Source organism: Neomonachus schauinslandi, chromosome 7, assembly GCF_002201575.2.
Source record: "Neomonachus schauinslandi chromosome 7, ASM220157v2, whole genome shotgun sequence".
Lineage (NCBI taxonomy): Eukaryota > Metazoa > Chordata > Mammalia > Carnivora > Phocidae > Neomonachus > Neomonachus schauinslandi.
This window is the reverse complement of record NC_058409.1, coordinates 23505447-23525368: the sequence shown is the minus strand read 5'-3', so window position 1 is coordinate 23525368 and position 19922 is coordinate 23505447. Positions and strand designations below refer to the sequence as shown.

At 38.1% G+C, this 19922-nt stretch overlaps 1 protein-coding gene across 1 annotated transcript in view; it reads left to right on the top strand.

Annotated features, from left to right (window-relative positions):
* MEIKIN (meiotic kinetochore factor) overlaps positions 1–19922 on the top strand; it is a 99669-nt gene that overhangs the window by 31037 nt on the left and 48710 nt on the right. The window contains exons 8-9 of the mRNA XM_044917050.1: positions 10073–10137; positions 15322–15392. Coding sequence (XP_044772985.1) covers positions 10073–10137; positions 15322–15392 — 136 coding nt within the window. The remainder of the gene's footprint in view (positions 1–10072; positions 10138–15321; positions 15393–19922) is intronic.

Here is a 19922-nt window from a genome sequence, read left to right as displayed (position 1 = left end):
CTCACTGTGGTTTTGATTTGAATTTCCCTGATGGCTAATGATGATGAACATTTTTTCATGTGTCTGTTAGCCATTTGTATGTCTTCTTTGGAGAAGTGTCTGTTCATGTCTTCTGCCCATTCTTTGGACTTGATTATTTATTTTTTGGGTGTTGAGTTTGAGAGGTTCTTTATAGATCTTGGAAATCAGCGCTTTGTCTGTAGTGTCATTTGCAAATATCTTCTCTCATTCTGTGGGTTGCCTCTTTGTTTTGTTGACTGTTTCCTTTGCTGTGCAGAAGATTTTTATCTTGATGAAGTACCAGAAGTTCATTTTTGCTTTTGTTTCACTAGCCCTTGAAGATGTATCTTGAAAGAAGTTGCTGTGGCCGATGTCAAAGAGGTTTGTTTGCCTATGTTCTCCTCTAGGATTTTGATGGATTCCTGTCTCACATTGAGGTCTTTCATCCATTTTGAGTTTATCTTTGTGTATGGTGTTAGAGAATGGTCAAGTTTCATTCTTCTGTATATAGCTGTCCAATTTTCCCAGCACCATTTATTGAAGAGACTGTCTTTTTTCCATTGCATATTTGTTCCTGCTTTGTCGAAGATTATTTGACCATAGAGTTGAGGATCCATATCTGGGCTCTCTATTCTGTTCCATTGGTCTATATGTCTGTTTTTGTGCCAGTACCATGCTGTCTTGGTGATCACTTTGTAATATAGCTTGAAATCAGGCAACGTGATGCCCCCAGCTTTGTTTTTCTTTTTCAACATTTCCTTGGCGATTCGGGGTCTTTTCTGATTCCATACAAATTTTAGGATTGTTTGTTCCAGCACTTTGAAAAATGTCATTGGAATTTTGATCAGGATGGCATTGAAGGTATAGATTGCTCTGGGTAGCATAGATATTTTAACAATGTTTATTCTTCCGATCCATGAGCATGGAATATTTTTCCATCTTTTTGTGTCTTCTTCAATTTCTTTCATGAGTGTTTTGTAGTTCCTAGAGTATAGATCCTTTACCTCTTTGGTTAGGTTTATTCCGAGGTATCTTACGGTTTTTGGTGCTATTGTAAATGGAATCGTTTCTCTAATTTCTCTTTCTACAGTTGCGTTGTTAGTATATAAGAAAGCAACTGATTTCTGTGCATTGATTTTGTATCCTGCCACATTACTGAATTGCTGGATGAGTTCTAGTAATTTGGGGCTGGAGTCTTTTGGGTTTTCCACATAAAGTATCATGTCATCTGCGGAAAGAGAGAGTTTGACTTCTTCTTTGCCAATTTGAATACCTTTTATTTCTTTTTGTTGTCTGATTGCTGTTGCTAGGACTTGTAGTACTATGTTGAACAACAGTGGTGAGAGTGGGCACCCTTGACGTGTTCCTGATCTTAAGGGAAAGGCTCTCAGCTTTTCCCCATTGAGGATGATATTCGCTGTGGGTTTTTCATAGATGGATTTTATGAACTTGAGGAATGTTCCCTCTATCCCTATAGTCTGAAGAGTTTTAATCAGGAAAGGGTGCTGTATTTTGTCAAATGCTTTTTCTGCATCAATTGAGAGGACCATATGGTTCTTCTCTCTCCTCTTATTAATGTGTTCTATCACACTGATTGATTTGCGAATGTTGAACCACCCTTGCATCCCAGGGATAAATCTCACTCGGTTGTGGTGGATGATCCTTTTAATGTATTGTTGGATCCTATTAGCTAGGATTTTGTTGAGGATTTTGGAATCCATATTCATCAGGGATATTGGTGTGAAGTTCTCGTTTTTAATGGGGTCTTTGCCTGGTTTGGAGATTAAGGTAATGCTGGCCTCATAGAATGAGTCTGGAAGCTTTCCTTCTGTTTCAATTTTTTGAAACAGCTTCAGTAGAATAGGTATTATTTCTTCTTTAAATGTTTGGTAGAATTCCCCAGGGAATCCATCAGGCCCTGGACTCTTGTTTTTTTGGGAGGTTTTTGATCACTGCTTCAATCTCTTTACTGGTTATTGGCCTATTCAGATTGTCAATATCTTCCTGTTTCAGTCTTGGGAGGTTATAGGTTTCCAGGAAGGCATCCATTTCTTCCAGTTGCTCAGTTTATTGGCATATAGTTATTGATAATAATTTCTAATAATTGTTTCTATTTCCTTGGTGTTAGTCATGATCGCTCCCCTTTCATTCATAATTTTATAAATTTGGGTCCTTTCTCTTTTCTTTTGGATAAGTCTGGCCAGTGGTTTATCAATCTTATTAATTCTTTCAAAGACCCAGCTTCTAGTTTTGTTGATCTGCTCTGCTGTGTTTCTGGTTTCTAATTCATTGAGCTCTGCTCTAATCTTAATGATTTCTCTTCTAATGCGCGGCTTGGGCATCGTTTTTTGCTTTTTCTCTAGTTCTTTAAGGTGTAAAGTTAGTTGGTGAATCCGGGATTTTTCTATTTTTTTGAGTGAGGCTTGGATGTCTATGTATTTCACCCTTAGAACTGCCTTTGCAGTATCCCATAGGTTTTGGACTGATGTTTTTCATTCTCATTGGTTTCCATGAATTATTTAAGTTCTTCTTTGATTTCTTGGTTGACCCAAACATTCTTGAGCAGAATGGTCTTTAACTTCCAAGTGTTTGAATTTCTGCGAAATTTTTCTTGTGACTGAGTTCCAGTTTTAAAGCATTATGGTCTGCAAATAGGCAGGGAATAATCTCAATTTTTTGGTGTCAGTTGAAAACTGACTTGTGACCCAGTATGTGGTCTATTCTGGAGAAAGTTCTATGTGCACTCGAGAAGAATGAATATTCTGTTGCTTTAGGGTGGAATGTTCTGTATATACCTATGAGGTCCATCTGGTCCAGTGTGTCATTCAAGCTCTTGTTTCTTTGTTGATTTTCTGCTTAGGTGATCTGTCTATTGCTGAGAGTGGAGTATTGAGGTCTCTTACAATAAACGTATTGTTATCAATAGGACTCTTTATTTTGGTTAACTGTTGGCTTATGTAGATGGCTGCTCCCATGTTGGGGGCATAGAAATTTACAATTGTTAGATCTTCTTGTTGGATAGACCCTTTAAGAATGATACACTGTCCTTCTGTGTCTCTAAGTATAGTCTTTAGCTTAAAATCTAATTTGTCTGATATAAGAATTGCTACCCCAGCTTTCTTTTGAGGTCCGCTGGCATGGAAGATGGATCTCCATCCCTTCACTTTCAGTCTGGATGTATCTTTATGTTTAAAATGAGTCTCTTGTAGACAACATATGGATGGGTCCTGTCTTTTTATCCAATCTGCAACCCTGTGCCATTTTATGGGAACATTTAGGCCGTTCACGTTGAGAGTGATTATTGAAAGATATGAATTAATTGTCATCATGTTGCCTGTGAAGACCTTGTTTTTATAGATTGTCTCTGTAGATTTCTGTTGTATATCACTCTTGGGGTCTTTCTCCTTTTATAGAACCCCCCTTAATATTTCTTGCAGGGCTGGCTTAGTGGTCACATATTCCTTCAGTTTCTGCTGGTCTTGGAAGCTCTGCATCTCTCCATCCATTCTAAATGACAGCCTTGCTGGATAAAGTATTCTTGGCTGCATATTCTTCTCTTTTAGTACCCTGAATATGTCTTGCCAGCCCTTTCTGGCTTGCTAGGTCTCTGTGGATAGTATGACGTTATTCTGATGTTCTTCCCTCTGTACGTAAGGAATCTCTTCCCCCTAACTGCCCTTAAGATGGTTTCCTTGGTTCTAAGATTTGTGTTTTACTATTACATGCCGGGGCATTGGCCTGTTTTCCTTGATCTTCGGAGGGGTCTTCTCTGCCTCTAGGATATGAATGTTTGTTTCATTCCCCAGATTAGGGAAGTTCTCAGCTACGATTTGCTCAAATATATCTTCTAGTCCTCTCTCTCTCTCCACCTCCTCAGGGATCCCAATAATTCTGACATTGGAATGTTTCATGGTGTCACTTATTTCTCTGATTCTATTTTCATGGATTTTGAGTTGTTTTTCCCTGGCCTCCTCTTTTTCCTTCTTGCCTATTAATTGGTCTTCTAGATCACTAACTCATTTTTCTGCCTCGCTTACCCTAGCTGTTAGATTATCTAGATTAGATTGGATCTCATTGATAGCATTTTTAAGTTCTGCCAGTTCAGCTTTCATTTCTGCCCTTAGAGACTCTATGTTGCCATTAATCAATTTCTCCATTCTAGCTGTTGTCTTCACAATTGCTACCCTGAATTCTGTCTCCGACATCTTGGTTATATCTCTATCCATTTGTAAATCTGTGGCAGAAGTCACAGCCTCTGAGTCTTTCCTATTTTGGGGGTTCCTCCTCCTAGTCATTCTGTTGAGGGGTGGTTGAGGGAATGTACAGAGTCCAAATTATTGACCACAACCCAAGCAAGATGCACCTGTTTTATGGGACCTTAGGGTTGCCGACCTCTTGTTCTTCTAGCCTGTCTCCCAGGAGGGGCCTGCTGCGCTCTTACTCAGGCAACCCTGTTTGGGTACAGTTGCCTTGCCCTCTGTGGCAGGGGATGGACTCAGTGAAAAACGGTTTTTTGGGGCTTTTGTTCTCTGGCAGCTTTCTCTGGTCTCTTTCTGCATCTCTTCCGAGAGTCAGAGCCCAAGAGATCTTTTCCAATCCTCTGCCTCAGAGCAGAGAGCTCTCAGTCTGTTCTTCAGTGAGCTCTCCAGGCCACACTATCTCTGTTTCTGTCTGTGCTGCTATAAACTGCAGTGTCCTGGGTTGTGCGCCCCTCAGCAGCGCTCCCAGTCCTTGCATCCATGTTGGGGCACATCTCTGCCCTTTGTGCTTCTAAAACCGCCAGCCCCCAGTTCGCATGCATGGCCTCGCTGCTACTGGTCTGTGAGTCTGTGCCTGGGTCCCTAGCATGGGAGGCTATTGCTCACCAGCTGTGTAGGATCCCCACGGCTCGGCTCCCTCCCCCTTCTGTTTATCTTCGGATATGTGCCTGTGGAATCAGAGCTCCCCGTTTCATACCTCCAAACCAGCTGCCTGCAATATTCTGTTTGTAGAGATCCGGATCTATCTTCTTACATCTCAGGCTGATTTTGTGGATGTTCAGAGTGGTCTGGTAGATATCCAGCTCAATTCCGGGGACCAGTTGGAACAGGGTCCCCTACTCCTCCGCCATCTTTTCCTCCTTATCGATAATCAATAATTTTTAATATTTGGTTGGTTAAGGGAGGAAGGTGGAGTCCAACTTGACTTCCAGCCCTCTGACTTAGGAAACTGGATAAATGATGACTAATTCTTTGGATGAAGGAACACAAATAGAAAAGCAAGAGTGAGTTGGCGTGACAGATAATTTTAGTTTGGAAAACACTGAAATACCTGCAACACTTTGAAGTTGATATATCGGGCAAGTAGTTGTATATTCCAGCCTAGTTAGCAAGGGAAAGATTCTGGGCTGAAGGAATAGTTGTCACCCTAGGAAATTGTGTAGAGTGAGAAAAGAATAGCATTAGTGTGAAAGCCTCCTTACAAATGTCCTTGTATCTAAGTGGTAAAAAATTTCTGAAGAAAAGGGAATCTTTTATAGGCATACCTCATCTTATTTGTACTTCATTTTATTGTGCTTCACAGATGAAGGTGAGCAACAGTGAAAATTCTGAAGATAAATTATTAATGGCACCAGAGAGAAATGATGATTTATGATTTTAAATCCCTTCCACAATTTGCAGTACAATATATTTTTAGGAAGGAAGGAGAGATGTTTGGATAGTAATTATACCACTTTTGAACACCTGTTAACTATTAGATATTTTGGTATTCTCTTTAATTAAGTACACATTTACAAAGTTAAAGTCCTAGAACTTTGTCATAGTACCTAATAAAGAAAGGAAGTTTTCTTTATATTGCTGAAAGATATGTGTATATCCAGTTCAATGAGTGTTGCCTATATATTGCATGGAGCAAATGTAATACAGTGCTTGATTATGTGTATCTGATCTTATTTTCTGTCCCCCTTAAATGTTGCCCTATCTTTAAAAAATAAAATGTACCGCTTGGATATGCAGAGAATATATAGCTAGTTTTCTTTCTTTCTTCTTTCTTTCTTTCTTTCTTTCTTTCTTTCTTTCTTTCTTTCTTTCTTTCTTTCAGATTTTATTTATTTATTTGAGAGAGAGAGAATAAGAGAGAGCACATGAGAGGGGGGAGGGTCAGAGGGAGAAGCAGACTCCCCGCCTAGCAGGGAGCCCAATGTGGGACTCGATCCAGGGACTCCAGGATCATGACCTGAGCCGAAGGCAGTCGCTTAACCAACTGAGCCACCCAGGTGCCCCTTTTCTTTCTTATTTTTAAAGTATGTATGTATGTATGTATGTATATATTTATTTATTTCTAAAGATTTATTTATTTAAGAGAAAGAGAGCTCAAGCAAGGGGAGGAGTAGAGGGAAAGGAGACAAGCAGACTCCCACTGAGCAAGGAGCCTGATGTGGGGCTCAGTCTCAGGACTCTGAGATCATGACCTGAGCCAAAATCAAGAGTAGGACGCTTAATGGACTGAGCCACCCAGGCGCCCTTAAAATTTTTATTTAAATTCCAGTTAGTGAACAAGGAGTGTAATATTAGTTTCACATGTAATGTATTTATTTTTAAAATTAACTGACTTCAACTTCTCATAGGCTCTCCTCTCCCTTCTCTCCTATTTAGCTGGGAAATGATGAGTTAAACTTATTAATGCTATCCATTTACTTCCAGTTAAAATGAATGCTGAATCTTACAGATTTTTCTCCTCATTCCATATTCCTGAGGATGACATATAGGTATATTATCATACCTCTTGATTTGCCTGGGACAGTCCTAGTATTTGTCTATTGTTCTGACATAAATTTTAGTAGAACTCCCTTTTACTCTCGGAAAGGTCCCAGTTTGGATAAATGGCCATCCTAAAAATAGGTGTATAGGCATAGGAGCAAGCCAGAGCTGGGGGAGGGGTAAAGTTGGGGCTTTGAGGTTGTCTGGGATCCACAAGGTGTCTCTGGACTTATATTAATTTATGCTGCAGGTTTTAAGACTGGTTCTATACCTGGGCTGGACTCTGCTGAAAAAGTCTTTGGTGAACTTACAGCCTTATTTAGGGCCTGAGATCCTCCATTGCTGATTTTTTTCTGACCTTAGCTTTTATTGCTACCCAAAACTCCTTTGAAGTCTTCCATCAAGATTTTGACTTGATTGCCTTTCTGCAACCTTTGCAGTAGAGTCACCAGCCACAGCAGCCCTATGACAAGTATTTTGGTTCTAATTTGAGCACCTTCTGCATTGCCCTTGGTATTTAGAACCTTGAGAACTCATTCACAATCTACAGGTATTAAGGGGCTCTCAAGGAGGGCTAACTGAGATCTCCTCTCTGACTGAATAGTCCAAACTCTTATTCTGATGTTGAGTTTCCACCCTTTGTGGATGTGTCCACTTAGAGTGAGTGTGGCACATGCCCCCTCTGCTTTTAGCTTTCTCTTCACCTCTTCTAATGTCATCTTCATACCTAGTGCTCCCACCTCCAGATTTAGGGGTTGATGGAGAGAAGTCAGTTCCCACTGTCAAACTGCTTATTTCCCAAGGCTCTGTCCCCTTTTAATTAGCAGTAATCCTCTAGGCTAGAAAGCATGGAGCAGGGATTTATATTTGGTCACATCCTGAGTTTTTTCTATATTCTGTAGCTAATAGTAAAATTCTGTGGTTTTCATCTACATATGTTAAGAGGAACTTGAGGAACATAGCAGGATATTAAATGTGGCTTTCAGGTAGTCTTAAAGTTTGAACAGTGACCTCAGTAGATGAAAACAAAATAAAATGATGGTTACCCCCATTCCCATCAGTGTAGATTTATCTATGTATGATTTGTAAAAGGTGGAGTCAAAACCCAATTCTTCATGCATTTGCCCATCAGCAATCTCCAAGCTGTTTAAGAAAAAGCTAAGAGTGCTCTGAAGGGATGAAATGACCAAAAATATATATATATTTCTTTGATAAGAGTTATTGGTGTTATATGCAAAGAGAGGGTAGGCTTATTCCTTCACCTCAACACAAGAGAAGAAGCTCTAAGAGGACCATTTGAAAAGTTTGACATATGTCCCCTGGAACTTGATTTCTGACTCACACTTGGAAAGTCTAAAGGCAAGAGGGTCTGTTAGCAGTCTGTTAAATGCCTTGGAATGGCAGAATAAAGAGGAACCTAGATGTACTTTCAGAGTTTGGCACAACAAAGATTTGTGCATAATGCCTATAGGTCAGATATACATCCCACAGAAGAGAGTCAGTTATGGATCCTCTTGGAAAGGTTCATGCCCAGTATGACTTCCTGCAAAGGAAAAGGTAAACTCTACTGAAAGAGGCTGAAAGTTCTATCATCAAATGCAAAAGCTGAGGAGATCATAAGTAGCAGCAAGTGAGAGAGCCCCAAGTGTAGGGAAATCTTGTCATTGAACCCTTCAAAATACTTCAGGTTTGAAAGAGTCAGCATTTGGTTATCTGTCAGACCCAGAGGGTATCAATGGCATGTTATAATAGTGTCAGTCAAAATCAAGAAAGACGTTTTATGTCCCTTTCTACAACTCCTTTCCCCTACTCCAATGCCAGAGGAACCCAAAGAGTAGTTCCCAAACAGGGAAGGAAAAAGAACAAGAAATATAGGAGAAACCAACCATGGTTGATTTCCTCACTGCAGGTTTTGAGTCTAATATCTCATTGTGGTTTGATTTGGATTTCCCTGATGCTGACTGATGTGGAGCATTTTTCATGTGTCTGTTGGCCATTTGGATGTCTTCTTTGCAGAAATGTCTGTTCATGTCTTCTGCCCATTTCTTGATTGGATTATTTGTTCTTTGGGTGTTGAGTTTGATAAGTTCTTTATAGATTTTGGATACTAGCCCTTTATCTGTTATGTCATTTGCAAATATCCTCCCATTCTGTTAGTTGTCTTTTGGTTTTGTCAACTATTTCCTTTGCTGTGCAAAAGCTTTTTATCTTGATGAAGCCCCAGTAGTTCATTTTTGCCTTCACTTCCCTTGCCTAAAATTTTTTTTTGCTTACTGAATTCAATTTTTCAATAAACCAGCAATAGGAATTTAGAAAACCATCTTCACACATTTGGTTTTCAACTCCATTGTCTTACTGGGGACTCAGAAATCCCGTTTTGGTGGTCAAAGGCTGAGCTTTGATCCTTTGGTATTCCTCTTGTAATCCTCTCATACACATTTCAGTAGAATTGGGGATGCTGTCATTTGTAAAAGAGAAAAGGATGGGGTGCCTGGGTGGCTCAGCTGGTTAAGCAGTTAAGGTCAGGTCATGATCCCAGTGTCCTGGGACTGAGCCATGCGTTGGGCTCCCTGCTCAGTGGGGAGTCTGCTTCTCCCTCTCCCTCTTCCTCTGCCCCTACCCCCACTTGTGCTCATGTGCTCTCTCTCTCAAATAAATAAGTAAATAAATAAAATCTTTAAAAAGAGAGAGAGAAAAGGATATTAATTTTTTTTAAAGATTTTATTTATTTATTTGAGAGAGAGAATGAGATAGAGCATGAGAGTGGGGAGGGTCAGGGGGAGAAGCAGACTCCCTGCTGAGCAGGGAGCCCGATGTGGGACTTGATCCCAGGACTGCAGGATCATGACCTGAGCCGAAGGCAGTTGCTTAACCAACTGAGCCACCCAGCGCCCAAGGATATTAATTTTTAAAAAGTATTATCTCTCATGTTACTTGAGATCATCACCATGAGAACCCTAGGAAACAAGATTGCCATTCTTTTTGTATAAATGAGGGAACCAAGAATCAAGACAAGTTAAGTAAATTTCCAAGGCCACTCAAGTGTGAGTAGAAGAACTGGGCTTTAACCCTAGGTCTGTCTCATTCTGAACACTCTACTTTGTCCTCTATTTGTATTGTCTCACACTGAAAAATGTATAAATATATTGCCTTTTATTATTAAACTATTTGTTCATATAGATACAGGAACATTTTTTAACCAGTTATATTTTTTCTACAGGATATTTGATATAAATATAAATGTTATTATTGTAAGTATTATTTGAGGATTCTCAAAAGTTACTGAAAGATTGAGAATAATTTAATTATTAATTAATTTGTTCTTATTATAGAGTGATGATGTTAGCAGACCAAAGTATTTCTCCAAAACCAAAGAGTACTTCGCATTCAGAATCAGGTAATAAATAGTGAAACTAATCATTTTCATAATTCTGTATTTCTTTATTTTTGTGACAGTGTAGCATATTTTGAGAAAATTGGTAGCCCGGGAAACTGAGTGCTTTTTAGCTTGGTTGTATTTCAAGAAATGAAGGTATGTGAAGTTAGAATGTGGGTCTTAACTATCCCTATAACACCCTTCATTAATTCACTTCATAAACATTTACTGAGTGTGTACTCTGTATTAGGCATTACTATATATACCAGTGAGGAGTGATATAAAGTCCTTGCCTCCTAAGTTTCAGTCATGAGAAAGGAAGATAATCAATAAACAGATATATTGGAATTATGTGTGATGATTGAAAATAAAAATAACATAGTACCCTTGCATTATAGACACTCTATAATTTAATTTATTATTAGGATAAACTTAGCTAAACATTTCCAACCTTATTAATCCATGCTGTATCTCAGATTGCTATTTTTATTTCCTGAATCAAGTTTTATAGCATCTGTTTTTGGTTAAACTTGAAGAATTGCTGGTTTTGCTCTTAATAGGTATGTTTATATAAACAAAAAAAGGTTTTTTTTTTTTTTTACATAATCTTCACTTTAAGAAATTCTCTTAATGAGTATTTTTTATATGCCAGGATTTAGGAATTCTGGGTATAAAAATGATTAAAATAGTTGCTATTCTTTTTTTTTTTTTTTAGATTTTATTTATTTAGTTGACAGAGAGGGAGAGAGAACACAGACAGAGCAGCAGGCAGAAGGATAGGGAGAGGCAGGCTCTCTGCAGAGAGTCTAATATGGGCTCAATCCCAGGACCCTGGGATCATGACCTGAGCCGAAGGCAGACGCCTAACCAAATGAGCCACCAAGGTGCCCCAGTAGTTGCTGTTCTGAGGGAAATTAATAAAGTGATAAAAACTAAACTTGTAAAAGCACACATCTTTTAAAAGAGTAGCTAGCATCTACTACCCTGGAGGGTGAATATTAGAAGGGGGATTTGTGGGCGCCTGGGTGGCTCAGTTGGTTGAGCGACTGCCTTTGGCTCAGGTCATGATCCTAGAGTCCCGGGATCGAGTCCGCATCGGGCTCCCTGCTCGGCAGGGAGTCTGCTTCTCCCTCTGACCCTCCTCCCTCTCGTGCTCTCTGTCTCTCATTCTCTCTCTCGCAAATAAATAAATAAAATCTTTAAAAAAAAAAAAAAGAAGGGGGATTTGTTTTATAGATCTAAGAGTCAGGGCATTTGTGAACAAGAGAAGAGAGATTATGAAAGGGAAAGTGGTAAGGGTACCAAAAACAATCATGATTTTACTTAGGTCTTGCCCAATAAAAAATTTTGCTTTGGCTGTAGAAAATGTTTTTTATAAGGCCTGATAGTAAGGGAGAATAGTGATTCTGGAATTATGTATGCTTTTGTATTCTTACTTTTATGTGGTTGATTGATTGAAATTTAAAATTAAATCACATCTTGCTCAATGGTATTTTTTACTTCCTTAATTCAATAAATCTATCTTTGTTCCAATTGTAGGTCAGGTTCTTTACTAAATGTTAGAAAATAGTCTAATCATAGAGACAAATAAATAAATAAGAAATTACTTCTCAGGTAATTCTGGCTCCTTTGCAATCTTATCTACCACTATTAGTGGTTAAATGTGGGAGTTCTTCAAGGCTAGTTCCTAGATTTTAATCTTTTTAAAATTTACCCCCTGATATGTATAGGTGTCCTATAAAAAACAGGGTTTCCAAGTTTTCTCTCATTAAAGAATCTCCTCTGAGGCTAAGACCCTTATATGCAGCTACCTTCTAAACATCTCCCCTTGGATGTTTCAGAGACACCTCATCATACCATTCATTAATTCCATTCATTCAAAAATATTTATTAATCACCTACAGTGTGACACAAAGTATTTTAGCTGCTGGGGAACATGACAGAGTCCTTACCCTAAAAGAGCTATGTTATAGTAGAGGAAGAAAGATAATCAACTGTTAAATAAATAAATATACAACAATGTCAGGAATAAGAGTATTGAAGGAAAATAAAGCGGGTAAAAACGGTGTGACTAGGAATGCTATTTTAGACAAGGTAATTGGATAGGCCTCTCTGAGGAGATTACATTTGTATAGAGCTTGAATGAAGTGAGAGAGTGGGTCATATGAAAATCTGTGACAGAGCATGCTGCGCAAAGGGAACAACAAGAGAAAAGACCAGGAGATGGAAATGAGCTCTGCATGTTTGAAGAATAGAAAAGAGGTTAGAGGGGCGCCTGGGTGGCTCAGTCGTTAAGCGTCTGCCTTCGGCTCAGGTCGTGATCTCAGGGTCCCGGGATCGAGCCCCACATTGGGCTCCCTGCTCCGCGGGAAGCCTGCTTCTCCCTCTCCCACTCCCCCTGCTTGTGTTCCCTCTCTCACTGCCTCTCTCTGTCAAATAAATAAATAAAATCTTTAAAAAAAAAAAAAAAGAAAAGAAAAGAAAAGAGGTTAGAATGACTGGAGCAAAATGAGTAAAAAAAAAAAAAAAGAATGACTTCAGTTGTGTTCAGGGGGTAATCAAATGGTATAATGTAGAGTCTCCTATGCCATCATAAGAAGTAGGGGTTTTATTCTAAATGTGCCAAGAAACACATCTTAGAGCAAAGGGTTGACATGATTAGATACATATTTTGAATTATCACTCTGACTACCATGTGGAGAATAGACTAAGATGGCAAGGGAAAGCAAAGAGCACCTGTTAAACTACTGTGGTGGTCAGATAGTGGTATATGAGATTAAAGTGGGAGCAGTGGTCTGATTTGAAATATATTTTAAAACAGATGTGCCAGGATTTTCTGATGAGGCTGGATGTTGCATAAGAGAGAAAAATAGAAGTCAAGGATGAGTCTAAAATTATTGGTTTAAGCAAGTGGACGAATGATGGTATCATTTCTTGAGATGGGAATACTGGAGGACAGAGCAAGTTGGAAGACTAAGAGAATTTGGTTTCAGCATTAAATTTGATCTGTCTAGGGGCACCTGGGTGGCTCAGTCGTTAAGCGTCTGCCTTCAGCTTAGGTCATGATCCCAGGATCCTGGGATCGAGCCCTGCTTCGGGTTCCCTGCTCAGCGGGAAGCCTGCTTCTCCCTCTCCCACTCCCCCTGCTTGTGTTCTCTCTCTCGCTGTCTCTCTCTCTCTGTCAAATAAATAAATAAAAGCTTAAAAGAAATTTGATTTGTCTACTCATGTACTTAATGTTTCATGAAATAATGCAGACACAAACATGTATGTATTGTATAATTCTGTATATATGAAGTTCAAGAACAGGCAAGAGTGTTTTAGGTAGTAGAAGTAAAAATAGTGGTAATCTTTGGAATGGGAGTCCTGACTGGGAAAGAACATATAGGAAACTTCTGGGTTGTTGGAAATATTTTATGTCTTGATTTGGGTGGTGACTATATAGGTGAATACATATACATTTAAGATTTGTGCCCATTACTGTGTATGTGGAGTGCTTCAATAAAATATTAAAACATTGAAAGACTTACTAGCCTTCAAATAGAGATGTCATTAAAGCAGTTTGTGACACAGGAGTCTGGAGTTTAGGGCAGAGACGAGCTGTAAATAAATATCTAGAGTCAAGAATATAGATGAGATCACCTAGGAAGTGGAATAGAAAACAAAGATGCAAAAAGAATGTAAATGGAACACTCCAACATTTAGAAGTAACTGTAACATAAGTTACCTAGAGATTAAATAAAGCAAGCATTGAGAACTGAGAATTGTCACGACCAAGACCTAACCTGGTCTTCTACCAGTGTCCTCCATCTTAGTTAGCAAATGTAGCTTAGCATACCAGAAGCATGGGATCATCCTTGACACCTTCCTGTTTGTCACTTCCTTCGCTTAATCTATTACCAAATCTTGGTACCAATTTCATTTCTTACTAAACTCTCAAATCTACTACTTCCTTCTACCTCAGGAGATGAAGATAAGTGGAGTGAGTAGTCTCAAGGGTTGTCAAATTTAGCAAATAAAGATACAGAATGGTCAGTTAAATTTGAATTCAGATAAACAGCGAAAAAATTTTAATATAATTATGTCATAAATATTGCATATGCTTGTACTATTACACAGCAAACACACTAAAAAATTATTTGTTTATCTGAAATTCAAATTTAAGTAGGTATCCTGTATTATATCTAGAAACCTTTTAGCCTTTGCAGTGAGGCTGGGAATATAGAAGTATATAGGCAGAGCTCATAAAAACCAGGATTTTGTATGCTGAGTTAAGAAGCTTGAGTTTTAACTTGAATACAGTGGAAAACCTTGGAAGAGTTTTAAGCAGATGATATTAAACTTGTGTTTTAGATATATTATGTGGGCAGTGGACTGCAGATGGAGCTGAATTGAAAAGCTATTGAAATAATTCAAAGGGAAATCTCGTGTTGACTTAAAACAAGGTACTAGTGTTAAGAATAAAGAAAAGCCAAATTTGCAATACTTATAGTAGTAACATTGCCACATAGCAGACTAGATATTTGTTGCCTTGGATTGAGCCTGGAGAGTGAAAAAAAGAGGAGTCAGGACTGAAGAGGAGTCATAAAAGGGGCCAGAGGGAAAATGTTCATGTTTGTTGTACTGATGTCCAGTAAGGTAGGACAGGAAAGGTTTCTGTTCATAAAGGTAGGACCTGAAACTAGATTGCTGTGGGCTTGGGAGTAAACAGGAGGAGAGGAAGTTATGTTAGTATATGTGGACAGCTCTTTGAAGAAACATGCCTATGGAGAAAACGAAAGAAAAGATGTAGCAGGAAGGAGTATGGGGTACAGATAAAGTTTTTGGTAAGATGAAAGAGTCCTGTATATTTTAAATGCTAATAGAAAATTTGCAGTAAAAAGAGAGAGCCTGAAAATACAGGAGAGTGAAAATGGAAGGATAATTAATGAAGAATTTTAATCACATGCAACCTTCTGTACTAAATGAAAAGTATTTTACTTAGAGCTTATTTACTCATGTGAAACCTAGAGCTCTTAAAATAAAACTCTATCTGCAGTAAGTCAGGTTATTTAACATATGTTAAGCTTTTCTTTTAAAACTATTTCAAAGACAGCCCTTAAAATTAGGGTTTTTTTTTTTTTCCAAATTTGAATTCTACTTTCTGTACTTACAGTTAATGAGATGTTAAATAATTAAAATATTGAAGCATCTTTTTCTTTACAGATAATACAACTTGTGAAGTTTTACTTGCTGAGAAAACTTACCCTTCAGCCCCTGAAAAAACAAAGAAAAAAGCAAGTGTTGAAGCAGAAAAACTATATAAATCATAAATTTCATTAATATAGAACATATTCTTAACCAACAGTTTTATAGGAATTACTTTTCAGCTATTTAAGTAAATAATTTCAAACAGTTTTTAAACTTAGTAATTAATTACATTACTGTTATATGAATATATACTCTATATAAGTTTAATGAAAGAGAATTAAAGTTTACAGTTTTTCCAAATTCCTTTTGGATAATTGGATGTCTATTAAAAATTAATTTAAGGTAAAAATAAGACATTTGCTGTGTAGCCAGAGCAGTGATTTCTGCTGAGGAGTATTTGTGAATTAGTACATTAGGCCCAGAATCTAGAGGTCTTTGGGGAGAAATTTGAGGTTTATTTTGTATGTAACAGGAGCCACTCTTTGAGTGACTATTCAATGGTAAGCATTATTCTAAGCACTTTTTACAAATTATATCTTTTCCTTATAGCATTCCTACCAGGTGAGTTTTTTGTTTGTTTTGTTTTGTTTTCACCTATTTTATAGCTAAGAAAAATGAGGTTTAGATATTAATTAGTGTGTTTGGGGAGTTTGTGGCAGGTCTTTCTGGATCTTACATCTGTATTCTTTCCACTACACTTTACTGTCATTGTATACATTGGGCAAAAAAAAAAATTGAAAAAGGGCAAGAGTCTCAATAGGAAGATTCCTTAGTATGAAGTTATAGATATTGTAGGTGCAAGATTGTGGTGGCCTTGACAAGGATACTTTGTAGGAGAGATGGGAAATATGCATGGATTCAAGATAATTTTGCCTGTAGAGTTCTTGAATTGGAGATAGAAGATGAAGGAGTGAGGTGTCAAAAAAGACTTCTAGGTTTTTGTCTTAAGCAGTTTTGGTGGCTAAAGGTGCTATTTAGTGTGATAGGAGAGGCAGGAGGTCTGAGCGTACATGAAAATGAAAAATTTGTAAGGACCATTGGCTATAAATCTACAGTTTAGGAAAGCAGAAGATAAGTATACAGTGTTTTGGATATTTTTAAGTTTATAGAAATAGATAAAGCACCTGAGAAAGAATGAGTTTCTACAGAGTGAGGGAAAGAAAAGGGTCCAGGATCATTCCTTGGAATACTCTACAGTCAGGTAGAAAAGAGTGGACAGAGAAAAGGAGGAAAATGAACAGAATATGGTATCATAGAAGCCAAGAGACAAGAATATTTACTCCTAAAAGGGGGAGTGGTTAACAATCTTGAATGTTGCTTGGAATCCCGTTATAAAGAACTTTGCAAAATTGGAGGACTTCCAGTTTCTGGCTAGCACGTAAGGAACTTAGAAGTCACCACTCTGGCCTAACAAGTAAAAGCCTGAACAAAGGGGCGCCTGGGTGGTGCAGTCAGTTGAGTGTCCAACTTTTTGTTTTTGCTTGGGTGGTAATCTTGGGATCATGGGATTGGGCCCTGAGTTGGGCTCTGGGCTCTGTGCAGGGTCTGCTTGAGACTCTCTCTCCCTCTCCTCCCCCCCCCACCCCGTGCTCTCTCTCTCTCTAAAACAAATGAATAAATCTTTAAAAAAAAAGAAAACCTGAACAAAGTTAAAAATCAACAAGTCTTTTTAGATATGTCAGATAAATAATATCATAGGCCAAAGTGCTGCACTAATATTTGGAAAGATAGACAGGTGGATACAGAAAATCATGACTTATCAGAGCAAAAACACTTGAACAGAAATCTCCCAGAGAACCAGTACTGGGATGGAAAAACCAGAGCTGGTGTGATTGATGAATTGCTAGAGGCTCAGTGAGAACAATGCTGAGAGTTAAAAACTCAAGAGGGACACAGTCATCAGGGGGCCTCGACACTTTTTTGAGTTTTATCTTTAGGAAGGACCTCTATCAGATCCTCACAGTCAATATCTGAGAAAAATCCCCTCATGCTTTTGGTAATGGGAAGAGGAAAAGAACCATCTTGAAATATACTAGAGTATTCTGTTCTTTACAAAACCTTCCCTCAGAAGAATATATGTTACCAGCGCCTAACTTGGGGTTTTAGTAGAGCCTGACCTACCTTGGGGAAGGGGAATACCCAACTTCAGCCGGGTCTGCTTTTTCAAATGAGGAAAGGAAAATACTCCAATTCCAGCTCTCTCTAGCCTTCCACACAGAGGAATGGAAATATCCAGATACAGCTCTCTCTACCTGTCCTGTCCCACCTAGGGAGGTGTGGGGATTAAGAAATATTGGTGAATTTTACCCTCCAGGGGTAAAGGCTCAACAAAAAAGACCTAATCATAGCACTATGACTTAAACCTTGCCACTACATTACTAAAGGCCTATCCACCACAGTTCCCATTACCCAGTATATCCTGTCTACCTTTTAGCAAAAAATTACAAGGCTTATTAAAAGGCAAACAAAACGGGGCGCCTGGGTGGCTCAGTCGTTAAGCGTCTGCCTTCGGCTCAGGTCATGATCCCAGGGTCTTGGGATCGAGCCCCGCATCGGGCTCCCTGCTCAGCGGGAAGCCTGCTTCTCCCTCTCCCACTCCCCCTGCTTGTGTTCCCTCTCTCGCTGTGTCTCTCTCTGTCAAATAAATAAATAAAATCTTTAAAAATAAAAAAATAAAATAAAAAAACAAAATAAAAGGCAAACAAAACAAAACAAAACAACACAATTTGAAGAGACTGAATAGACATCAGGACCAGAGTCAGATATGGCAGTAGTATTAGAATGATCAGACCAGAATTTTAAATAACTATGATTAATATGCCCAGGGCGTTATAGGAAAAAAGAGACAGCATGAAAGAACAGATGAATAATATAAACAGAATGATGGAAATTCTAAGAAAGATCAAAAAAGAAATGCTAGAAATAAAAAATACTATAGCAAGAACGAAGAATGCTTTTGATGGACTCATTAGTAGACTGGACATAGTGAAGAAAGAATGCCTGAGTTTGAGGATATGGCAGTAGAAGCTTCCAAAACCGAAAAAAAAAAAAGAGAAAAAAGACTGAAAAAAAGAACAGAATATTCAAGAACTGTGGGACAACTACAAAAGGTGTGACATACACATAATTGGGATTCCAGAAAGAGAAGATACAGAGAAAGGCACAGAAACAATATATGAAGCAATAGTGACTGATAATTTCCCAAAATTAATGTCAGATACCAAATCATAGATTCAGGAAGTTCAAAGAACACCAAGCAAGATAAATGCCCTCAAAACTACACCTAGATTTATCATATTCAAACATCTTGAAAGAAAGAAAAAAATATTGAAAGAAGCCAGAGGGAAAAAACACCTTGCATATAGAAGAGCAAAGAAGCTCAAAAGAACAAAGAACAAAGAATTACAGATCTCTCCTTAGAAACTATCATGCAAAAAAGAGTGAAGTGAAATATTTAAAGTCCTGAGAGAAAAAACCCACCAACCTAGAATTCTATGCCTCATGAAGCTACGTTTCAAAAATGAAGGAGAATTTTTTTTTTTTTTTAAAGTTTTTTTATTTATTTATTTGAGAGAGAGAGAGAACACCTGAGAGGGGATAGGGTCAGAGGACGAAGCAGACTCCCTGCCGAGCAGGAAGCCTGATGCGGGACTCGATCCAGGGACTCCAGGATCATGACCTGAGCCGAAGGCAGTCGCTTAACCAACTGAGCCACCCAGGCACCCTCAAAAATGAAGGAGAATTAAAGACTTTCTCAGACAAAGAAAAATTATAATTTGTTGCCAGTAGGCCTACCTTGTAAGAAATATTAAAGGAAGTTCTTCAGGGAAAAGGAAAATAATGTAGCAGTATAGTTTTAACTATCTTAATAAATGTAACATTATGGTGCAGTATGTAAAATAAGGGAGATTGTATATGTAGGGTCAAGGGCTATATGGGAACTCTGTATATTCTGCTCAGTTTTGCTGTGAACCTCAAACTTGTCTCTAAAAAATTGTTAATTTTTAAAAAGTCAGTTGCATTCAGAATCAAGAAGGAAACCGATGACTTTAGCAAGAATAATTTTAGGGGACTGATGAGAGGCAAGCCAGATTGGAATAGGTTGAAAAGAAGGAAATATAAAAAGAAGTAAATTGGGTCACCAACGACATGAAACATATGTAGGGGTGAGGAGTAAACGTGTAGAACATTTTTATGCAGTTGCCCGTTATAACTATTTTGAAAGCCCTATGGCAATCCAGGCACAAGTCTTTAAGAGACACACAAATGGTAAAGAGAAAAAAATCAAAACATACCCCTATAAAAAATAGAATCGTCAATTCACAAAGAAAGAGAGCAAGAGAGGAAGATAAGAACAAAGGAAGTACAGAACAATCAGAAAGCAATTAACAAAATGATGATAGTCCTTACTATCAATAAGTTCTTACCTATCAAGAATTACTTTAAATGTAAATGATTTAAATTCGCCATTTAAAAGACATGAAGTGGGGAAATAAAAAAAATAGCCCAACTATATGCTGCCTAGAAGAGATTCACTTAAGCTTCTTTCTTTCTTTCTTTCTTTCTTTCTTTCTTTCTTTCTTTCTTTCTTTCTTTCTTTCTTTCTTTCTTTCTTT